The 24,011-nt window shown below is 44.2% G+C and overlaps 1 protein-coding gene across 2 annotated transcripts; it reads left to right on the forward strand.

The window, feature by feature from the left end:
* The first annotated feature begins 284 nt into the window (after nucleotides 1-284).
* LOC129827843 (alpha-1,3-mannosyl-glycoprotein 4-beta-N-acetylglucosaminyltransferase B-like) lies at nucleotides 285-22,241 on the forward strand. 2 transcript variants are annotated; one of them, XM_055889072.1, is made up of 15 exons: nucleotides 285-637; nucleotides 3,800-3,961; nucleotides 4,429-4,560; nucleotides 4,900-5,033; nucleotides 6,027-6,073; nucleotides 6,196-6,309; nucleotides 6,449-6,524; nucleotides 6,669-6,783; nucleotides 7,389-7,519; nucleotides 7,684-7,791; nucleotides 7,888-8,081; nucleotides 8,969-9,047; nucleotides 9,826-9,901; nucleotides 20,665-20,777; nucleotides 21,462-22,241. In XM_055889072.1, exons 1-15 carry the CDS (start codon nucleotides 553-555, stop codon nucleotides 21,477-21,479), a joined length of 1,584 nt encoding a protein of 527 aa, XP_055745047.1. In that variant the 5' UTR covers nucleotides 285-552; the 3' UTR covers nucleotides 21,480-22,241. The 2 variants fall into 2 exon arrangements, with proteins under 2 accessions (XP_055745047.1, XP_055745046.1); XM_055889071.1 differs by having other exon boundaries at nucleotides 20,665-22,241.
* Nucleotides 22,242-24,011: the final 1,770 nt, after the last annotated feature.

The following is a 24,011-nucleotide window of genomic DNA, read 5'->3' on the forward strand; positions in this document are numbered from 1 at the left end:
TAAACATTTGGAGACAAAATATAGTTTACATATTGTCAACAGCCTAAGCCAACCCTGTCTGTTTTGCTACATAGTTGCGCACGCGTCAGTTTTGTTGCTAAACAACCAATCCCTCTATTGACATTTCAAAGTGTTGGTTATTCTCGGTAGGACTTTCTAGAAAAACGAAACACTCTGGAATAAAAAATCCCGCAGTTCCAAATATGCCCAGCAGATGGGGTTGAGAACACAACTGAAAGAGGTGCAGCTCAAGTGTCATCACTTTTCCAGGAAAATGTCACACGTCCTGAGTTAGTAGGCTAGCCAGGGGTTGTCGTTGTATGTTAAATTATATGTAGAGATAAGGGAGTGACTTTCAGGCTTTTATCAGTGCACACTGTCTAGGCACGGACTTTCTGACGACTAACCTGGGGCTGAATAGTTTGCAGTGTCATGACAGGAGCAAACGCGAGAATAACCTGAGTGGATTATCATTTGAACGCAACGGCAGCGCTGTTTTCGTCATAGACCAAAATCAGACGGAATATTTCTATTGACAGTTTGAGAGATGAGATGAGGCTCACCCATGTCAAATTTGGATGTCTTCTGGCTTCTGTTTTTCTCTCTCTAACCTGGTTCACCGCTTATAATGGAAATGGTAAAATATCGCACGTGTAACACTAGTTATTAGGCTACAAACTTTCAATTAGGCTACAAACTTTCAAAAGGTGAAACGCTTGTGCAGAACTGCTGTATCAGTTTTCGAATGGTAATATTTAAAGATAAATATACTGAACAAAAATATAAACTAAACATGCAACAGTTTCAACGATTTTACTGAGTTACAGTTCATATAAGGAAATCAGTTAATTTAAATAAATTCATTAGGCTCTAATCTATGGATTTAACATGACTGGGCAGGGGCGCAGCCATGGATGGGCCTGGGAGTGCATAGGCCCACCTACTGAGGAGCCAGGCCCAGCCAATCAGAATATGTTTCCCCCCCCAAAAGGGGTTTAATTACAGACAGAAATACTCCTGCTTCATCAGCTGTCAGGGTGGCTGGGCTTAGACGATCCCACAGGTGAAGAAGAGAAATTAACATTAAATTCTCTGGCAACATCTCCGTTGGACATTCCTGCAGTCAGCATGCCAATTGCATGCTCCCTCAAAATTTGTCACATAGGTGGCATTGTGTTGTGTGACAACACTGCATATTTTAGAGTGGTCTTTATTTGTCCCCAGCACAAGGTGCACCTGTGTAATGATCATGCTGTTTAATCATCTTCTTGATATGCCACACCTGTCAGGTGGATGGATTATCTTGGCAAAGGAGAAATGCTTACTAACAGGAATGTAAACAAATTTGTGCAAAAAAAAAAGAAGCTTTTTGTGCATATGGAACATTTCTGGGATCTTTTATTTCAGCTCATGAAACATGGGACCAATACTTTACATGTTGCGTTTATATTTTTGTTCAGTATATTTTATATATTGATTGATATGTTGAATTGTATACCTACAGTTGAAGTCAGAAGTTTACATACACCTTTACCAAATACATTTAAACTCAGTTTTTCCAATTCCTGACATTTAATCCTAGTAAAAATTCCCTGTTTTAGGTCAGTTTGGATCACCACTTCATTTTAAGAATGTGAAATGTCAGAATAATAGTAGAGAGAATGATTTATTTCATCACATTCCCAGTGGGTCAGAAGTTTACATACACTCAAATAGTATTTGGTAGCATTGCCTTTAAATTGTTTAACTTGGGTCAATAATGTTTGTACAGATGAATGTGAGCCACCGTGCTTCTACACCTGCATTGCTTGCTGTTTGGGGTTTTAGGCTGGGTTTCTGTACAGCACTTTGATATATCAGCTGATGTAAGAAGGGCTATATAAATAAATTTGATTTTATTTTATTTTGGCCCATTCCTACTGACAGAGCTAGTGTAACTGAGTCAGGTTTGTAGGCCTCCTTGCTCGCACACGCTTTTTCAGTTCTGCCCACAAATGTTCTATAGGATTGAGGTCAGGGCTTTGTGATGGCCTCTCCAATACCTTGACTTTGTTGTCCTTAAGCCATTTTGCCACAACTTTGGAAGTATGCTTGGGGTCATTGTCCATTTGGAAGACCCATTTGTGACCAAGTTTTAACTTCCTGACTGATGTCTTGAGATGTTGCTTCAATATTTCCACATCATTTTGTTTCCTCATGATGCCATCTATTTTTGGAAATGCACCAGTCCCTCCTGCAGCAAAGCACCCCCACAACATGATGCTGCCACCCCCGTGCTTCACGGTTGAGATGGTGTTCTTCGGCTTGCAAGCCTCCCCCTTTTTCCTCCAAACATAACGATGGTCATTATGTGCAAACAGTTCTATTTTTGTTTCATCAGACCAGAGGACATTTCTCCAAAAAGTACGATCTTTGTCCCCACCTTCACAAGGTCCTTTGCTGTTGTTCTGGGATTGATTTGCACTTTTCGCACCAAAGTACGTTCATCTCTAGGAGACAGAACGCATCTCCTTCCTAAGCGGTATGACGGCTGCGTGGTCCCATGATTTTTATACTTGTGTACTATTGTTTGTACAGATGAATGTGATACCTTCAGGCGTTTGGAAATTGCTCCCAAGAATGAACCAGACTTGTGGAGGTTTACAATCTTTTTTCAGAGGTCTTTGCTGATTTCTTTTGATTTTCCCATGATGTCAATCAAAGAGGCACTGAGTTTGAAGGTAGGCCTTGAAATACATCCACAGGTACATCTCCAATTGACTCAAATAATGTAAATTAGCCTACCAGAAGCTTCTAATGCCATGACATAATTTTCTGGAGTTTTCCAAGCTGTTTAAAGGCACAGTCAACTTAGTGAATGTAAACTTCTGACCCACTGGAATTGTGATACAGTGAATTATAAGTGAAATAATCTGTCTGTAAACAATTGTTGGAAAAATGACTTGTGTCATGCACAAAGTAGATGTCCTAACCGACTTGCCAAAACTATAGTTTGTTAACAAGACATTTGTGGAGAGGTTGAAAAACTAGTTTTAATGACTCCAACCTAAATGTACGTAAACTTCCGACTTCAACTGTATATACCTTCCAATGGTTCCAATCTGGAGGTAGGCCTATTTCCATGATTCTGCAACACCAGATCACTCAACCTGTTACAATCAGAAATGTACACCAGGTGCAACAAACGTCAATTTGATTCTAGCTCCTCTCTCTCTTCTCGCTCTCGCTCTCTCTCCCCTCTCTCTCTCTCACACACACATGCACACACAGAGTAAAAGTAATGGTGACTTTATACCATGGTACCAGTTTTACATGATGCAATACTTCAATGACTTAAAGAAAGACTACTAAAGTGTGAATTCCTTGTTTTCTGGGAAATGTACACACCATTTCACTTGCCCCTTTCCTGCTTTAGGCGTTTAACCCGGCAACTAAAACACCAGGAGTGTCCTTTGAGGAACTATGTAGTATGAATGGGGTTGTCATGGAAATCCCGGCAGTGGAATGGGGCTATGGGAGTATTATCTTAATTAATTTTGGGGGGAGGAGTAAGCGTGTGTGTGTTTGTGTGTGTGGTTATTCTACTGTACATGCAGTTTGCTGAGCTATACCTTTTGTTATCCTGCACCCAACTACTCAATACTTCAGAAAATTTGATGTCACTGAAATTTTTTCAAATCCATGCATTAAACATAGACTTGTAACTGTTATCCTCTCTCTAAATGTTTCTATCTCTCCTCCCGACTCTTTCTGTCATGCAACTGTATGTGTGGGTGCGTGTTTTTGTGCATGTGGGTAGACAAGGGTGAACCCCCCTACGACCCTAAGATGATCCAGCTGTATGAACGTCTGCTGGCTGCAGAGTCTAGGGGGGAGCTGGTGTACAGGGAGCTCAGCAGTCTGCTGACCAGCCTGAGGAACCTCACCATACCAAGCAACAACTCCTCCACTAATATCACAGGTGAGGTGACAGAGACAAGTTATCATCAGTATACATTTAGATCATAGGTGACAGGACAACCATGTTGTCATCTGTGTAAAGGCTCGTTGTACTTTGTGGATCCAGTTTGAGGACGATCCTTTACTTTCAATTCATGTTCAGTGCTGGTCACAGATGGGCAGAAATAAAACTACCCCTCTTGAATCCACATGTTTTTGGTCAATGGCAGTGTTTTCCCTATCTCTTTCTTTCTCTCCTTTCTTTCTTTCTTACTTTCTTTCTTTCTCTTTCCTTATTTCCATCTCTCTCCTCCCAAGTTTGTTTACTTTTGTGAAGCCGAGATAAGCCTTTTAAACATTACCAACAACGCTAATAGACCTCTCTCCGCACTCTGTTAAAGTACTGCTGTAATAAAAAAGGATTAAGTGTTTTTTATGTCTGACCGTTCATTGTGTGTTTGGTTTGGTTTCTGGTGGTGTGGAGTGTAGAAGGACTGATAAAGAGAAGACTCGGTCTGCTTTCCCCCAGACTGCCCAATGCTTACCTCTACCTGCCCCACCTACGGGACCACGCAGACAGCCTGAATCCTAACGTCGTCCTGGGACAGGGCCGGGCTGGAGGTGAAAGACACATCCTTCTGTCTTAATCACTGTGTGTGCGTGTGCGTGTGTGTGTGTAGAAATGTATTACATGTAAAAATGTGTCTGCGTAAATATGTCCTCTTTGACAAACAGTAGGGGTTGTGTTAAAGTGAGAGGCTACACAACCTGGTGTGGATTTCACCTTGTAACCTCTATCCACCCACCTCACCCTCCCTGCTCTGTGTGGACTTTATTCCTTCTTCGCCAGAACGTCACCTGTGTTATCAATAGCTCTGGAAATTTGAAATCTGCAGCAGATAAGGCTATTTACTGTGTTCTTTCCTTCCTTCCCTCCCTGTGTGTGTGCGCGTGCGTCAGTGTCCCTGGTATTGGGGATCCCTACGGTGAAGCGTCAGAAGCAGAGCTACTTGGTTAGCACCCTGAACTCCCTGCTCTACGACCTTTCACCTTCTGAACGAGAAGACACCGTCATCATCGTCTTTGTTGCCGAGGTAACTTGCTCACGTACCCTGATAGAGGCATATGGACACACGTGACAGTCTTTGCCAATCAAACCTCACTTAACGTCAATAACAATTGGGGCCCATCAGGTCATGTAGAAGTGTCTTTCTAGATGTTAAGCATAAGAGGAAGTGACTTTGTAGATGGGCTAATGTGTGCTCCCGAGTGGCGCAGTGGTCTAAGGCACTGCATCTCAGTGCTAGAGGTGTCACTACAGACCCTGGTTCGAATCCAGGCTGTATCACAACCGGCTGTGATTGGGAGTCCCATACGGTGGCGCGCAATTGGCCCAGCATCATCCGGGTTAGGGTTCGGCCGATGTAGGCCGTCATTGTAAATAAGAATTTGTTCTTAACTGACTTGCCTAGTTAAATAAAGGTTGAATAAAAATTAAATAAATGTGGCTTGAGGTTGGGGCCCCAGACTTTGGCCAGATCTCTCCTTAGGGTCAAACCGACCTATTATTATTCAAGCAGAAAATGGAGGGATTAGAAAAACAAAGTGATTAGATTCCATCAAAAGACCTGCTAAACATATTGAATGTGTGACCGAGCCTTTCAGAACATGAGGTGTGTATGCTTTAACACTAGACTTGAACTACAGAAACTGATGGGCATGTAACGGGAATTTCCTGTTCTTGATTTCAAGACCTAAGGCCGTTTCAGCTCCTAATGTTCAACTGTGACCACTCGCGTCACAACTACCCTGCAACTGCTTTGCATATTTGCATTCCAACTCAAAGGTTTGCCCAATTGATGGTAACTTTGCGTAGTGGTTGTGTAGTGTTTGTGTGTCTGAGGATATGAGCACACACAGGAGTCAAGACACAAGACACCTTCAGTATATTGTAGCTCTCATGTTTCATCTATACTGATTCTATTCCACACGAACACACCACTCTTAGTAATATGACCTCATGTTTAAACTTTCACTGGATTACCCCTTCTCATTAATTTCCCCTTCTCTCTGTCTCTTTATTTCAGATGGATGCAGAATACGTCAACACCGTAGCAGAACTCATTAAGCATAAGTGAGATGTTTTGGTTGTTTGGGATTTTAGTTGGACTATTTTGGCTGTTTTTGTTGTTGTTAGTCTGTTTCTTCAATGTGTTTTGTAGTTTACCTGTGTTTGCCTGTTGTGTGTGGCTGTAGTTTTCCTAAGGATGTGCACTCAGGCCTGTTGGAGGTAGTGTCCCCTTCTCAGTACTTCTACCCCAACTTCCGCAGACTCAGGGAAACCTTTGGAGACTCCAAGGATAGAGTCAAGTGAGAAACGGACGCATGCACAACCAAACACAACACAACCCAACACATACAGATGTGTGGTCTTAAAATCATGAAAACAAAAAGGTCTAGCACATCATGTATACCTGAAGTAAGTGGTTTGTATTGTGGTTGTTTTCAGATGGCGCACCAAGCAGAACTTGGACTACAGCTTTCTGATGCTCTACGCACATGAGAAGGGAACCTATTATGTACAGGTGGGGGTCAGAGTTCTCTGATTGGTCAGTCAGTCTGTCTGTGTAACTGTATGTGAGTTGTTCCATTTAAATATGAATTTAGAAAGTGAATTGAAATCATATTTTTATGAACACATCCTCATTGAAAAAATATGTTGTTGTCAGTTGGAAGATGACATTGTGGCTAAGCCTGGTTACTCTCAGGCCATGAAAACATACGTCAGATCACTGGCCTCGGATGACTGGATGTTCCTGGAGTTCTCTCAGCTCGGCTTCATCGGTGAGTCTATGCTCATGAGTGTGTGTGTGTGTGTGTGTGTGTGTGTGTGTGTGTGTGTGTGTGTGTGTGTGTGTGTGTGTGTGTGTGTGTGTGTGTGTGTGTGTGTGTGTGTGTGTGTGTGTGTGTGTGTGTGTGTGTGTGTGTGTGTGTGTGTGTGTGTGTGTGTGTGTGTGTGTGTGTGTGTGTGTGTGTGTGTGCGCGCGCGTGCGTGCGTCTGGAAAAGGAGGTCGTCGTTGATCGTTTTTAGATAAACACTTGTTTCTACTGTAAGACAACTGTGGAAACGAAAGCAGGTGAACATATGCAATTGATTTATTACCTTTAGTTCATGAGGTTATTTACTGAGAAAACACACTCAAAGAAGTGGATACGTACCAGTGGAGGCTTCTGGGGGGAGGACGGCTCATAATAATGGCTGGAATGAAGTGAATGGAAACCATATGTTTGATACCATTCCATTTACTCCATTCCAGCCATTATTATGAGCCATCCTCCCCTCATCAGCCTCCACTGGTATGTACAATATACTCATGACTCTTCTTCCTTGTCGTAAAGTCATTTTATTTTAATTTGTGGGTTTGTGTGTGTGTGTTTGTCTGCATCAGGCAAGATGTTCCGAGCCCGTGATCTACCAATGATAGCAGAGTTCTTTCTGATGTTCCACAAAGACAAACCCATTGATTGGCTGTTGGACCACATTCTGTGGGTGAAGGCTTGCAACCCAGAAAAAGATGCGGTGAGTTGTGCTCAGCAAAAGAAAGTTTTCTGTTCAAGAGAATGAAATGCAAACGATAATCTAATGTAGAGTCCACGCGTCTTGCACACCTGAGTTTGTGAATGAACAATTCCTTTATTGGATGGAGAGTTGATGGGCTTTTCATCTTGTTTTGTCCTGTCCAGAAAGACTGCAACCTGCAGAAGGGCCTGCTCAAGCTGAGATATAAACCCTCTCTGTTTCAACATGTAGGCCTTCACTCCTCTCTGCCTGGGAAAGTACAGAAACTGAAAGTAAGATTATCTCTCTCTGGTGTGTTTGTGCAAGATAAACTCAGTTAGTGGCAGTTATAATTAAAATGTCTCTCTCCCTCCATTGTGTTTGAGCAGGATAAGGACTTTGGGAAGGTGCCACTGTTTGCTGCCCACAGTAACCCTCCTGCAGAGCTGAGCAGTAGTCTGAAGCACTACCAGCAGCACACCCTGGAGAGGGCCTATGAGGGCCAGGACTTCTTCTGGGGCCTGACCCCTACCGCTGAAGACTTCATCCTGCTCAGCTTCCCGCAGCCACGCACTGTCACTGGGTCAGTGGACACACACATACCCCCACAGTAGCCTACACCAGGCACGTGAACGTGAACACCAGGCACGTGAACAGATATCGGTAGCCCTTTGTCCTCTTGTGAAAAAAGAACCCTTAAAGATTGGTGCTATTTCCTTTCATTAACAACTTTTTATTTTCAGACTTGTTTCTCTATTGTAGCTTGAAATGTAACGAACTGCGTTGGAAATGAATACGATAAATGACTTTGGAGTTACTAGCATGTGTCTTCTCACGGTCAGGGACAGGATAGGGGCACGTGTAGTCCGGTTGTTTGTCTGCAGCTGAACAAATTCAAATCAACTAAAGACTAGTGAGCTAGCTGTTTCACCTCACCTCACACACACACACACACACACACACACACACACACACACACACACACCTTTATTTGAACTTCAACCACAGGTCACATTTAAAAAATGGCCTTCCCGACGCTGACTCCAGTTCCCTCTGTGTGCTTGCTTGTATAAAGGTTGTGCAACAGGACTTTGTCTTCCACTTGTCACACTCCTTCTCACAATGGACTCCAATAGGTCATGTTTGCCATGCACTGATGCAAGCATTTTGATACACCCGCAACATCTGCTAAATATGTGTATGCGATCAAGAAAATGTTATTTGATTTAATACCACACTGTGATTAGACACACAGGGAATGTCTCAAAGCAACTAGAACGGAGTTAAAGGCAATTACGAGTTATGAGCAAATACATTGTAGGTATTGAGTTAGTTGACACTTGTTGATCGTGGTCATTAATGGCATGAGAGGGATATATGACAGAGGTATATTCTATTTTGACCAGTCAGCCCAACTGTTGCAATTCTACAGTAGGTAATGACTCCTATGATCCAATCTTGTCTCTCCAGGTACCTGTTTCGCAGCGGAAACATTGAGATCAATGGAGACAAGTTTTATAACACCACCGTGGAGGTGCTCCCTAGTGACGTGAGTGCCATGGAGGTCATACTAACTGCAGAGTGAGTGAGTGAGTGAGTGAGTGAGTGAGTGAGTGAGTGAGTGAGTGATCTCTGGTGACTGCAGTGTCATGGAGCTGGTCTAAGAGACTAATGTGACTCTCTGGTGTCAGGTCCTGGGGACTAAGTAACAAGATGACAGGAAACACCAACCACCATATGCTATCTGCTAACACGCTGATGGCCTGTGTGTGTGTGTGTGTGTGTGTGTGTGTGTGTGTGTGTGTGTGTGTGTGTGTGTGTGTGTGTGTGTGTGTGTGTGTGTGTGTGTGTGTGTGTGTGTGTGTGTGTTTGAGATAAATCAACACAAAATATGAAACTTTCACTCCTGTCCATACACTACAGTCTTATACAAAGTCAAAAATAAAAGAATCACACAGTGTTCATAATGTCATCAATATAATCATCAGTGTGTCTTGGTACCTTCAGTAGCTGAACTTTATGTATCTTAAACATTCCCATTCTAGTTCTAGTGTTATAGCGGAAGTGTTCCATAGACTTCTGATCATATCGTGGTTGTGAGTACAGTCATTTGAATGACTGTACTCCATAGAACTTCAGTTATCTAATGGTTGTGTTTCGTAGAACTATTAAAATATAGCTCTATTTGTATATTTCTGTGGAGCAGAACCAACGGCATAGTGCAATGAATATTGACATAGGCGTTATACAGCTCTGCTGATGCGATCTGAGATAGTGAAGACATAGGTCCATTGTAACACAGTTTAACATGTGTTTTTCCTCTCCAGAGCTCGGTGAGAGACAGACTGGTGGGTGGCCAGTCACCTCAATACGAAGGATCTTACGGAGGCTTCATAGTGATTGGTACATGCGTTTTAATATTCTTATTCCTGGTCAGGTGATGTGGTCGGGAAAAACTGATCTCCTTTGATTGCTAGTGGTTTCTCTGTCATCTCTGGCCTTATAGACACAAAAACTTGTCAGGGTAAGACGGGCAGACACACCTCCATCAAGGTGTTGTTCTGTGTCTGGATTATTCGGAATCATAGAAATACAATAACTAGAATAGCTATCGGACTCTACCCTGGTAGTGTCTGTGTGGTGGGGGTTGGTTGTCTGTATAACTGTACCTTTGACCCTCTTAATGCCTTCTGTGATTGAGATAGTGCAAATAGAGAGATAAGGAAAGACTAAGCTTTGCTGAATCATAAATCAGCGGAATGGAAACACTAGGCTTTAGAAATCCAGCTAATTGTAACTGTAAATCGCTATATTGGCATTATTGCATCATCGATAGTTGAGTTTAGGAATTCCTGAATTTACTGAGACCATGACCTTTGCGTGCATTAATGAGCTTAATTTGCTGCTGTCAAAAACATGATACATATTTTGAAAGCTGAGAAACAGCTCTTTCAAATGATATGATATACAATAGCACCACATCAATCAAGAAACATCTGTCATTTACACAACTTCCTAATGAAGAACGAGAAAGATTGAGAGCATATTGAGCCTTATTTTGTAAGGGTTGAAAATCTGAAATCAGAATAGTAATACCTTTTACTGTGAATGAGATACAGTTGTTTTAGTGAACACTGGTATTTTTCTAGAATCCTATGGATCTTTCGTGATCAGACACTTATCTGGATAGCATATTAAACACATATATTCACCGAAACATATTACAAATGGCATTTATTCTTACATATGACAAGGAAAGACATACACAAGTAATATAATATCAATAAAACAATAATTTTATTCAAATAATACGGTTAGGGGAATACATTGTCTCATTCATCGCTATCACAACCAAAAGATTATACAACAATCTCAGGGATATTGTTTTCCAAATTCAACTGGAATAAAAAAAAAAGATAATATTAAAGCATATTATAGAGTAGTCTTCCAGTAGATTGAAGTTCACCTAGTCCATAACTGAAATAATACGATTAATGGAGAGAGCGAGAGACGAGGGAGAGGTAAGGGATAAGTAGAAGAGAGGAAGGCAGGTGAGGAGAAAGAATGAGAGAGGTACATAGCGCTAATAGTACATAACAATAATACATTAAAAAAAAGGTAACCGTTTCATATTTGATAGTCCATAACTGAAATAATATGCTAATGTACGCCTGTAAGTAGCAAAGTCACAAACATTTCCAAACGCCTGAAGTTACCTAGTTCATCTGAACAGACAATAGTACGCAAGTATAAACACCATGGGACCACGCAACCGTCATACCGCTCAGGAAGGAGACGCGTTCTGTCTCCTAGAGATGAATGTACTTTGGTGCGAAAAGTGCAAATCAATCCGAGAACAACAGCAAAGGACCTTGTGAAGATGCTGGAGGAAACAGGTACAAACGTATCTATATCCGCAGTCAAACGAGTCTTATATCGACATAACCTGAAAGGCCGCTCAGCAAGGAGGAAGCCACTGCTCCAAAACCTCCATAAAAAAGCCTGACTACGGTTTGCAACTGCACATGGGGACAAAGATCGTACTTTTTGTAGAAATGTCCTCTGGTCTGATGAAACAAAAATAGAACTGTTTGGCCGTAATGACCATTGTTATGTTTGGAGGAAAAAGGGGGATGCTTGCAAGCCAAAGAACACCATCCCAACCGTGAAGCACGGGGGTGGCAGCATCATGTTGTGGGGGTGCTTTGCTGCAGGAGGGACTGGTGCACTTCACAAAATAGATGGCATCACGAGGAAGGAAAATTATGTGGATATATTGAAGCAACATCAAGACATCAGTCAGGAAGTTAAAACTTGGTCGCAAATGGGTCTTCCAAATGGACAATGACCCCAAGCATACTTCCAAAGTTGTGGCAAAATGGCTTAAGGACAACAAAGTCAAGGTATTGGAGTGGCCATCACAAAGCCCATGACCTCAATTCTATAGAAAATTTGTGGGCAGAACTGAAAAAATGCGTGCGAGCAAGGAGGCCTACAAACCTGACTCAGTTACACCAGCTCTGTCAGGAACAATGGGCCAAAATTCACCCAACTTATTGTGGGAAGCTTGTGGAAGGCTACCTGAAACGTTTGACCCAAGTGAAACAATTTAAAGGCAATGCTACCAAATACTAATTGAGTGTATGTAAACTTCTGACCCACTGGGAATTTGATGAAAGAAATAAAAGATGAAATAAATCGTTCTTTCTACTATTATTCTGACATTTCACATTCTTAAAATAAAGTGGTGATCCAAACTGACCTAAAACAGGGAATTTTTTCTAGGATTAAATGTCAGATAACTTGAAAAACTGAGTTTAAATGTACACTGCTCAAAAAAATAAAGGGAACACTTAAACAACACAATGTAACTCCAAGTCAATCACACTTCTGTGAAATCAAACTGTCCACTAAGGAAGCAACACTGATTGACAATAAATGTCACATGCTGTTGTGCAAATGGAATAGACAACAGGTGGAAATTATAGGCAATTAGCAAGACACCCCCAATAAAGGAGTGATTCTGCAGGTGGTGACCACAGACCACTTCTCAGTTCATATGCTTCCTGGCTGATGTTTTGGTCACTTTTGAATGCTGGCGGTGCTTTCACTCTAGTGGTAGCATGAGACGGAGTCTACAACCCACACAAGTGGCTCAGGTAGTGCAGCTCATCCAGGATGGCACATCAATGCGAGCTGTGGCAAGAAGGTTTGCTGTGTCTGTCAGCGTAGTGTCCAGAGCATGGAGGCGCTACCAGGAGACAGGCCAGTACATCAGGAGACGTGGAGGAGGCCGTAGGAGGGCAACAACCCAGCAGCAGGACCGCTACCTCCGCCTTTGTGCAAGGAGGAGCACTGCCAGAGCCCTGCAAAATGACCTCCAGCAGGCCACAAATGTGCATGTGTCTGCTCAAACGGTCAGAAACAGACTCCATGAGGGTGGTATGAGGGCCCGACGTCCACAGGTGGGGGTTGTGCTTACAGCCCAACACCGTGCAGGACGTTTGGCATTTGCCAGAGAACACCAAGATTAGCAAATTCGCCACTGGCGCCCTGTGCTCTTCACAGATGAAAGCAGGTTTACACGCACATGTGACAGACGTGACAGAGTCTGGAGACGCCGTGGAGAACGTTCTGCTACCTGCAACATTCTCCAGCATGACCGGTTTGGCGGTGGGTCAGTCATGGTGTGGGGTGGCATTTCTTTGGGGGGCCGCACAGTCCTCCATGTGCTCGCCAGAGGTAGCCTGACTGCCATTAGGTACCGAGATGAGATCCTCAGACCCCTTGTGAGACCATATGCTGGTGCGGTTGGCCCTGGGTTCCTCCTAATGCAAGACAATGCTAGACCTCATGTGGCTGGAGTGTGTCAGCAGTTCCTGCAAGAGGAAGGCATTGATGCTATGGACTGGCCCGCCCGTTCCCCAGACCTGAATCCAATTGAGCACATCTGGGACATCATGTCTCGCTCCATCCACCAACGCCACCTTGCACCACAGACTGTCCAGGAGTTGGCGGATGCTTTAGTCCAGGTCTGGGAGGAGATCCCTCAGGAGACCATCCGCCACCTCATCAGGAGCATGCCCAGGCGTTGTAGGGAGGTCATACAGGCACGTGGAGGCCACACACACTACTGAGCCTCATTTTGACTTGTTCTAAGGACATTACATCAAAGTTGGATCAGCCTGTAGTGTGGTTTTCCACTTTAATTTTGAGTGTGACTCCAAATCCAGACCTCCATGGGTTGATAAATTTGATTTCCATTGATAATTTTTGTGTGATTTTGTTGTACATTCATTTACATTTAGTTGTAAATCACATTCAACTATGTAAAGAAAAAAAGTATTTCATAAGAATATTTCATTCATTCAGATCTAGGATGTGTTACAGTGGGGTAAAAAAGTATTTAGTCAGCCACCAATTGCGCAAGTTCTCCCACTTAAAAAGATGAGAGAGGCCTGTAATTTTCATCATAGGTACACTTCAACTATGACAGACAAAATGAGACAAAAAAATTCAGAAAATCACATTGTAGGATTTTTTATGAATTTATTTGCAAATTATGGTGGAAAATAAGTATTTGGTCACCTACAAACAATGGGGAGCGTTGCTGCACAGCTATTTTCAGGTCTCTCCAGAGATGTTCGATCGGTTTCGAGTCCGGGCTCTGGCTGGTCTACGCAAGGACATTCAGAGACTTGTCCCGAAGCCACTCCTGCATTGTCTTGGCTGTGTGCTTAAGGTCGATGTCCTGTTAGACGGTGAACCTTTTACATTTACATTTACATTTAAGTCATTTAGCAGACGCTCTTATCCAGAGCGACTTACAAATTGGTGCATTCACCTTATGATATCCAGTGGAACAACCACTTTACAATAGTGCATCTAACTCTTTTAAGGGGGGGGGGGGGGGGGTTAGAAGGATTACTTTATCCTATCCTAGGTATTCCTTAAAGAGGTGGGGTTTCAGGTGTCTCCGGAAGGTGGTGATTGACTCCGCTGACCTGGCGTCGTGAGGGAGTTTGTTCCACCATTGGGGTGCCAGAGCAGCGAACAGTTTTGACTGGGCTGAGCGGGAACTGTACTTCCTCAGTGGTAGGGAGGCGAGCAGGCCAGAGGTGGATGAACGCAGTGCCCTTGTTTGGGTGTAGGGCCTGATCAGAGCCTGAAGGTACGGAGGTGCCGTTCCCCTCACAGCTCCGTAGGCAAGCACCATGGTCTTGTAGCGGATGCGAGCTTCAACTGGAAGCCAGTGGAGAGAGCGGAGGAGCGGGGTGACGTGAGAGAACTTGGGAAAGTTGAACACCAGACGGGCTGCGGCGTTCTGAATGAGTTGTAGGGGTTTAATGGCACAGGCAGGGAGCCCAGCCAACAGCGAGTTGCAGTAATCCAGACGGGAGATGACAAGTGCCTGGATTAGGACCTGCGCCGCTTCCTGCGTGAGGCAGGGTCGTACTCTGCGAATGTTGTAGAGCATGAACCTACAGGAACGGGTCACCGCCTTGATGTTAGTTGAGAACGACAGGGTGTTGTCCAGGATCACGCCAAGGTTCTTAGCACTCTGGGAGGAGGACACAATGGAGTTGTCAACCGTGATGGCGAGATCATGGAACGGGCAGTCCTTCCCCGGGAGGAAGAGCAGCTCCGTCTTGCCGAGGTTCAGCTTGAGGTGGTGATCCGTCATCCACACTGATATGTCTGCCAGACATGCAGAGATGCGATTCACCACCAGGTTATCAGAGGGGGGAAAGGAGAAGATTAATTGTGTGTCGTCTGCATAGCAATGATAGGAGAGACCATGTGAGGATATGACAGAGCCAAGTGACTTGGTGTATAGCGAGAATAGGAGAGGGCCTAGAACAGAGCCCTGGGGGACACCAGTGGTGAGAGCACGTGGTGCGGAGACAGATTCTCGCCACGCCACCTGGTAGGAGCGACCTGTCAGGTAGGACGCAATCCAAGCGTGGGCCGCGCCGGAGATGCCCAGCTCGGAGAGGGTGGAGAGGAGGATCTGATGGTTCACAGTATCAAAGGCAGCCGATAGGTCTAGAAGGATGAGAGCAGAGGAGAGAGAGTTAGCTTTAGCAGTGCGGAGCGCCTCCGTGACACAGAGAAGAGCAGTCTCAGTTGAATGACTAGTCTTGAAACCTGACTGATTTGGATCAAGAAGGTCATTCTGAGAGAGATAGCAGGAGAGCTGGCCAAGGACGGCACGTTCAAGAGTTTTGGAGAGAAAAGAAAGAAGGGATACTGGTCTGTAGTTGTTGACATCGGAAGGATCGAGTGTAGGTTTTTTCAGAAGGGGTGCAACTCTCGCTCTCTTGAAGACGGAAGGGACGTAGCCAGCGGTCAAGGATGAGTTGATGAGCGAGATGAGGTAAGGGAGAAGGTCTCCGGAAATGGTCTGGAGAAGAGAGGAGGGGATAGGGTCAAGCGGGCAGGTTGTTGGGCGGCCGGCCGTCACAAGACGCGAGATTTCATCTGGAGAGAGAGGGGAGAAAGAGGTCAAAGCACAGGGTAGGGCAGTGTGAGCAGAACCAGCGGTGTCGTTTGACTTAGCAAACGAGGATCGGATGTCGTCGACCTTCTTTTCAAAATGGTTGACGAAGTCATCAGCAGAGAGGGAGGAGGGGGGAGGAGGGGGAGGAGGATTCAGGAGGGAGGAGGAGGTGGCAAAGAGCTTCCTAGGGTTAGAGGCAGATGCTTGGAATTTAGAGTGGTAGAAAGTGGCTTTAGCAGCAGAGACAGAAGAGGAGAAGGTAGAGAGGAGGGAGTGAAAGGATGCCAGGTCCGCAGGGAGGCGAGTTTTCCTCCATTTCAGCTCGGCTGCCCGGAGCCCTGTTCTGTGAGCTCGCAATGAGTCGTCGAGCCACGGAGCAGGAGGGGAGGACCGAGCCGGCCTGGAGGATAGGGGACATAGAGAGTTAAAGGATGCAGAAAGGGAGGAGAGGAGGGTTGAGGAGGCAGAATCAGGAGATAGGTTGGAGAAGGTTTTGAGCAGAGGGAAGAGATGATAGGATGGAAGAGGAGAGAGTAGCGGGGGAGAGAGAGCGAAGGTTGGGACGGCGCGATACCATCCGAGTAGGGGCAGTGTGGGAAGTGTTGGATGAGAGCGAGAGGGAAAAGGATACAAGGTAGTGGTCGGAGACTTGGAGGGGAGTTGCAATGAGATTAGTGGAAGAACAGCATCTAGTAAAGATGAGGTCAAGCGTATTGCCTGCCTTGTGAGTAGGGGGGGGAAGGTGAGAGGGTGAGGTCAAAAGAGGAGAGGAGTGGAAAGAAGGAGGCAGAGAGGAATGAGTCAAAGGAATGAGTAAACCTTCACCCAAGTATGAGGTCCTGAGCGCTCTGGAGCAGGTTTTCATCAAGGATCTCTCTGTACCTTCCTCCGTTCATTTTTGCCTAGATCCTGACTAGTCTCCCAATCCCTGCCACTGAAAAACATTCCCACAGCATGGTGCTGCCACCACCATACTTTACGGTAGGGATGGTGCCAGGTTTCCTCCATACGTGACACTTGGCATTCAGGCCAAAGAGTTCAATCTTGGTTTCATCAAACCAGAGAATCTTGTTTCTCAGTCCTTTAGATGCCTTTTGGCAAACTCCAAGCGGGCTGTCATGTGGCTTTTACTGAGGAGTGGCTTCCGTCTGGCCACTCTACCATAATGGCCTGATTGGTGGAGTGCTGCAGAGATGGTGGTTCTCCCATCTCCACAGAGGAACTCTAGAGCTCTGTCAGAGTGACCATCGGGTTCTTGGTCACCTCCCTGACCAAGGCCCTTCTCCCCGATTGCTCAGTTTGGCTGGAGTGCCAGCTCTAGGAAGAGTCTTGGTGGTTCCAAACGTCTTCCATTTAAGAATGATGGAGGCCACTGTGTTCTTGAAGATCTTCAATGCTGCAGACATTTTTTGGTACCGTTCCCCAGATCTGTGCCCTGACACAATCCTGTCACGCACAATTCCTTCAACCTCATGGCTTGGTTTTTGCTCTGACATGCACTGTCAACTGTGGGACCTTACATAGACATGTGTGTGCCTTTCCAAATCATGTCCAATCAATTGAATTTACCACAGGTGGACTCCAATCAAGTTGTAGAAACATCTCAAGGATGATCAATGGAAACAGGATGCACCTGAGCTCAGTTTTGAGTCTCGTAGCAAAGGGTCTGAATACTTATGTATTTTTAATACATTTGCAAACATTTCTAAAAACCTGTTTTTGCTTTGTCCTGATGGGGTATTGTGTGTAGATTGACAAGGATTTTATTTTTATTTATTTAATCCATTTTAGAATAAGGCTGTAATGTAACAAAATGTGGAAAAAGTCAAGGGGTCTGCACACATTCCAAAGGCACTGTATGGGGTCACATTAGCTTGTGAGAAGACCGATTGTCAGTTTAAACAGATGGATTATGACAGGGATTTTTATTATTACATTTACACGGGGGTGTGGACATCGACTCTATATTAATTAGCTGTTACACACCTGATATAAGACCCAATTGTTGAAGAGCCAGAAGAAGGGAAAGCTAAGGGAGACGGATATAGAGTTACACGGAGACCGAGAGCGAGAAGTAGTCTTGGAAATACTAGACCTAGAGCGGCAACAGCAGTAGGACTAGGATTAATGACGGATTCTCTTGGTGACTTCAAAAAGGGAGAAAAAAGAAGAATTAACATCCTCTTCAGAAAGACAACTCTCCCAACATATCACTACTTAGACATACCAAAACAACGCGATTCGAAACCAAAGTTTGCAGGCAAAAACCTTTGCAGTGGTTTTAGTGAAGTTGATGCAAACTTGCCACTTGCGAAATGCACTCATTCAAAATAACCTTCACTTGCTTGGTACTATTTTGTGTCCAGGGGATGTTTAAACATGCTACTGTGTCCTGATGTCCCAACTCCGCCTTTTCCTGTAAAAACTGAAGTTGTATAGTACTGATATGGTACAAGGGCCCTATTCAATCCGCATTGAGCTTTTAAAGCGGGATGGAAATGTAAAGTCAATGTTCCCCTTAATGGCAGAAATCCATCTAGCACGTTGGGGGGTGATGAAACAACGGAGTCCCATTCGTTTTCAATGAAGGGAAGCGAAGTGGGCGGGGACCGTTGGATGACGCAAACATGGGCGAGGGAGCGTGAACAAGGCGGGACCAAAGTTGGGGAAAGTCAATCAATCAATCAATTTTATTTTATATAGCCCTTCGTACATCAGCTAATATCTCGAAGTGCTGTACAGAAACCCAGCCTAAAACCCCAAACAGCTAGTAATGCAGGTGTAGAAGCACGGTGGCTAGGAAAAACTCCCTAGAAAGGCCAAAACCTAGGAAGAAACCTAGAGAGGAACCAGGCTATGAGGGGTGGCCAGTCCTCTTCTGGCTGTGCCGGGTGGAGATTATAACAGAACTATGCCAAGATGTTCAAAAATGTTCATAAGTGACAAGCATGGTCAAATAATAATCATGAATAATTTTCAGTTGGCTTTTCATAGCTGATCATTAATAAGAGTTGAAAAACAACAGGTCTGGGACAGGTGGCGGTTCCATAACCGCAGGCAGAACAGCTGAAACTGGAATAGCAGCAAGGCCAGGCGGACTGGGGACAGCAAGGAGTCACCACGGGCGGCAGTTCCGACGCATGGTCCTAGGGCCCAGGTCCTCCGAGAGAAAGAAAGAGAGAAGGAGAAAATTAGAGAGAGCCAAGATTTTCAAAATGTTCATAAATGACAAGCATGGTCAAATAATAATCAGGAATAAATCTCAGTTGGCTTTTCATAGCCGATCATTAAGAGTTGAAAACAGCAGGTCTGGGACAGGTAGGGGTTCCATAACCGCAGGCAGAAGAGTTGAAACTGGAATAGCAGCAAGGCCAGGCGGACTGGGGGCAGCAAGGAGTCACCACGGCCGGTAGTCCCGACGTATGGTCCTAGGGCTCAGGTCCTCCGAGAGAAAGAGAGAAGGAGAAAATTAGAGAGAGCCAAGATTTTCAAAATGTTCATAAATGACAAGCATGGTCAAATAATAATCAGGAATAAATCTCAGTTGGCTTTTCATAGCCGATCATTAAGAGTTGAAAACAGCAGGTCTGGGACAGGTAGGGGTTTCGTAACCGCAGGCAGAACAGTTGAAACTGGAATAGCAGCAAGGCCGGGCGGACTGGGGACAGCAAGGTGTCAGCATGCCCGGTAGTCCTGACGTATGGTCCTAGGGCTCAGGTTCTCAGAGAGAAAGAGAGAACGAGAGAATTAGAGAGAGCATACTTAAATTCACACAGGACACTGGATAAGACAGGAGAAGTACTCCAGGTATAACCAACTGACCCCAGCCCCCCGACACATAAACTACTGCAGCATAAATACTGGAGGCTGAGACAGGAGCGGTCAGGAGACACAAAGTGGAACTTTTGTTGCGTACTCCGCGATGTTGCGTTGTTGTTAACCAATCAAAGCTCACTATATAGTTTCCAACCCCTACTGGATTGGCTGTTGATACCAAGCACTACCTAACCTGCTTGCTAACACCGACATGAGGGCGAAGCTAGCGTGCTAGCTGTAAAGTGGATGACTGCTGTAAGTGGGAAGGGTCGTCAATAGTTGCCACAAAGTCATAAACCCCACATATTTCTTCAATTTATCTTCTTAAAATGTGATTTAAACTTAACCACACTGCTAACCCTAACCTTAAATTAAGACCAAAAGTACATTTTTGTTTATATTACTTTTTATGATATAAACAATTTTGTGGCTGTGGTAATTAGTGGAAACCAGAGAGAGAAGAGAGAGAGGAGAGGAGAGGAGAGAGAGAGAGAGGAGAGAGAGAGAGAGAGAGAGAGAGAGAGAGAGAGAGAGAGAGAGAGAGAAACACACAGAGACTACAGTACCAACACAGCAGAGAAGAACAAAGGCACGGACACACCTTAGAAGCCTTCCATTGATGTCAGAGTCCAATCCATTCATACATAACTAACAGACTTCCTCATAGACAATAGTCTCATATGAAACTCCAATTGTTAAAATGTTATATCACACTGTGGGATGTTTTGTACATGACTGGTTATAGAGTTGATTACTGTTATAATAGACTGTATATTCTGCCAGGGGTTTTCAGAATAATGCTACGTTCAGGTTACTAATATGTTATTGAATGTTTGTCTTATGTTTGTAGGTTCCTTTGTGGATGGGATGGCGGAGGGACAGATAGACGCACAGATGCAGCCCATCTCTGCTTTACGTCTACTGGTACACAGCAACTCTGACGTGTGGGTTTTGCTCAGTGAGGTGAGCTGTGTGCGCGAATGAGGAAGTGACAGGAATTTAGTGTTTCATTAGTCAGTCAAGGGTTCTCTAGATTTAAAGGTGTGTCCAAACAGCTTGTAGGTGCTGTGTCCTGAAAGAGGAAGTGGATTTGTTTCACGAGAATGACAAGGGCTCTCTTCAGTCCGTATCGCAGAAGTTCAGCATTAACGGTGTGATTGAAATTTAAAGGCAACATTCCCGCGTTAGGGAAGACTGCATTCATGGTAAACGGTGCATATGTCAGCTCAATAGGAAATGACCTTTCAATTTCTATTGAACAGAGCCCTAAGTCACATTCCTACATAGTTCCCTTTCTTAACTTAGAGGGAACTCTGTGAACTTATTTACAATAACCATCAGTGTGTCTTGGTACCTTCAGTAGCTCTGGTGTCAATTACAATCAAACGATATGAGAACAATCCCTAACATTCAGTTACAAGTGTGGTGACCATCAACCCGTGCACAAACGAGTGTCACAAATAGAGCACTGGAAATCATGTGTTACAGAAAGAGAAAACAGCAATATGCTAAGCTTTGTGTTAATTACTCTTAATTATTCTTGACTGATTATGTGGGGCGTTAGAGCTCGTTAGAGAGAGTGTGTTTCTGTGTAGGATTACAGCGGCTAAGGTTTGGTTAATGCTCATGCTTGTCCCTGTCTGTCAGATATTTATTAAACTTTGATGAAGGGAAGAAACAGGAGAAACCTGAGGGATCTGCCTCCCTGCCTGTTACACTCCACACCTGGACCAACAGCGACCTCTATTGGACATGGATAGTCAATGCAGTTTCTCTAACCGTCTCACCTGTTACTAGAATGGAAGTACACACACACACACTGTGGATGTTCTCTTCGCCCTTCGGATACTTTTTCGACCTATGACTATAATGTGAATCTGGAAGAGACAGTTTCCGTTTGTGTGTTCCTAAATGAGTTTGTCAATCAATTAGAGCATTTCCACGTTTGTGGAAGACTTTATACTGGACACCAGCTTTCAGCTGCGGCTTTAGTCTCCGTTCTCTAGAGGGAAAACATGATTTAACGTGTACAGGGCTATGTTAGAGTATAACAACGACAATTCAGCAAGAGATGATTTGATTGATACACTCCGCCAGTAATGAATGCAATGTGTTTGTTTGTGTGTGTGTGTGTGTGTGTGTGTGTGTGTGTGTGCATGCGTGCGCGTGCGGTGTGTGAGAAAAAGATATGGACTGATGCAATGATTGTATGGCTGTATTATTGAGTGTTAGTTACATTGTTTGCGCAAGTGTGTGTGAGTTCATGTCTCTGGCCAAAATGCTGTTGATCAATTCATTCCACAAGTTAGTATTTTGCCATAGGTGCATTTCCCTGGTACTGAACTGCAAGTCTGCTAGTTTCAATGGGGATCAATCACTCCACATGTAGGTACTATGTGCTGTATATAAAGAAAGAACATGAAGGCATTCTTGATTGTGGATATCAATGTAACTGCTTGACAAATTCTCTTGATTTTTTCCCAACCTTTAACTTATAAGTAGCAGTGGGCTTTTGACGGCTCATAATAATGGCTGGAACAGAGTAAATGGAATGGCATCAAACACATGTAAAACATGTTTGATGTATTTGATACCATTCCACCAATTCCGCTCCAGTCATTACCACGAGCCCGTTCTACCCAATTCAGTTGCCACCAACCTCCTGTGATAAGTACAGTGGGGCAAAAAAGTATTTAGTCAGCCACCAATTGTGCAAGTTCTCCCACTTAAAAAGATGAGAGGCCTGTAATTTTCATCATAGGTACACTTCAACTATGACAGACAAAATGAGAAAAAAATCTAGAAAATCACATTGTAGGATTTTTTATGAATTTATTTACAAATTATGGTGGAAAATAAGTATTTGGTCACCTACAAACAAGCAAGATTTCTGGCTCTCACAGACCTTTAACTTCTTCTTTAAGAGGCTCCTCTGTCCTCCACTCGTTACCTGTAATAATGGCACCTGTTTGAACTTGTTATCAGTATAAAAGACACCTGTCCACAACCTCAAACAGTCACACTCCAAACTCCACTATGGCCAAGACCAAAGAGCTGTCAAAGGACACCAGAAACAAAATTGTAGATCTGCACCAGGCTGGGAAGACTGAATCTGCAATAGGTAAGCAGCTTGGTTTGAAGAAATCAACTGTGGGAGCAATTATTAGGAAATGGAAGACATACAAGACCACTGATAATCTCCCTCGATCTGGGGCTCCACGCAAGATTTCACCCCGTGGGGTCAAAATGATCACAAGAACGGTGAGCAAAAATCCCAGAACCACACAGGGGGACCTAGTGAATGACCTGCAGAGAGCTGGGACCAAAGTAACAAAGCCTACCATCAGTAACACACTACGCCGCCAGGGACTCAAATCCTGCAGTGCCAGACGTGCCCCCCTGCTTAAGCCAGTACATGTCCAGGCCCGTCGGAAGTTTGCTAGAGAGCATTTGGATGATCCAGAAGAAGATTGGGAGAATGTCATATGGTCAGATGAAACCAAAATATAACTTTTTGGTAAAAACTCAACTCGTCGTGTTTGGAGGACAAAGAATGCTGAGTTGCATCCATAGAACACCATACCTACTGTGAAGCATGGGGGTGGAAACATCATGCTTTGAGGCTGTTTTTCTGCAAAGGAACCAGGACGACTGATCCGTGTAAAGGAAAGAATGAATGGGGCCATGTATCGTGAGATTTTGAGTGAAAACCTCCTTCCATCAGCAAGGGCATTGAAGATGAAACGTGGCTGGGTCTTTCAGCATGACAATGATCCCAAACACACCGCCCGGGCAACGAAGGAGTGGCTTCGTAAGAAGCATTTCAAGGTCCTGGAGTGGCCTAGCCAGTCTCCAGATCTCAACCCCATAGAAAATCTTTGGAGGGAGTTGAAAGTCCGTGTTGCCCAGCAACAGCCCCAAAACATCACTGCTCTAGAGGAGATCTGCATGGAGGAATGGGACAAAATACCAGCAACAGTGTGTGAAAACCTTGTGAAGACTTACAGAAAACGTTTGACCTCTGTCATTGCCAACAAAGGGTATATAAAAGTATTGAGAAACTTTTGTTATTGACCAAATACTTATTTTCCACCATAATTTGCAAATAAATTCATAAAAAATCCTACAATGGATTTTTTTGTCTCATTTTGTCTGTCATAGTTGAAGTGTACCTATGATGATAATTACAGGCCTCTA

The sequence above is a fragment of the Salvelinus fontinalis genome, chromosome 29 (genome assembly GCF_029448725.1).
Source record: "Salvelinus fontinalis isolate EN_2023a chromosome 29, ASM2944872v1, whole genome shotgun sequence".
In the NCBI taxonomy this organism is placed as follows: Eukaryota; Metazoa; Chordata; class Actinopteri; order Salmoniformes; family Salmonidae; genus Salvelinus; species Salvelinus fontinalis.

Coding starts and splice junctions, on each gene's coding strand:
- LOC129827843 (XM_055889071.1), top strand. CDS start 553: ATGAGGCTCACCCATGTCAAATTTGGATGTCTTCTGGCTTCTGTTTTT. Junction 638..3,799: donor CACCGCTTATAATGGAAATG/GTAAAATATCGC, acceptor GCATGTGGGTAG/ACAAGGGTGAACCCCCCTAC. Junction 6,074..6,195: donor GCAGAACTCATTAAGCATAA/GTGAGATGTTTT, acceptor GTGTGGCTGTAG/TTTTCCTAAGGATGTGCACT.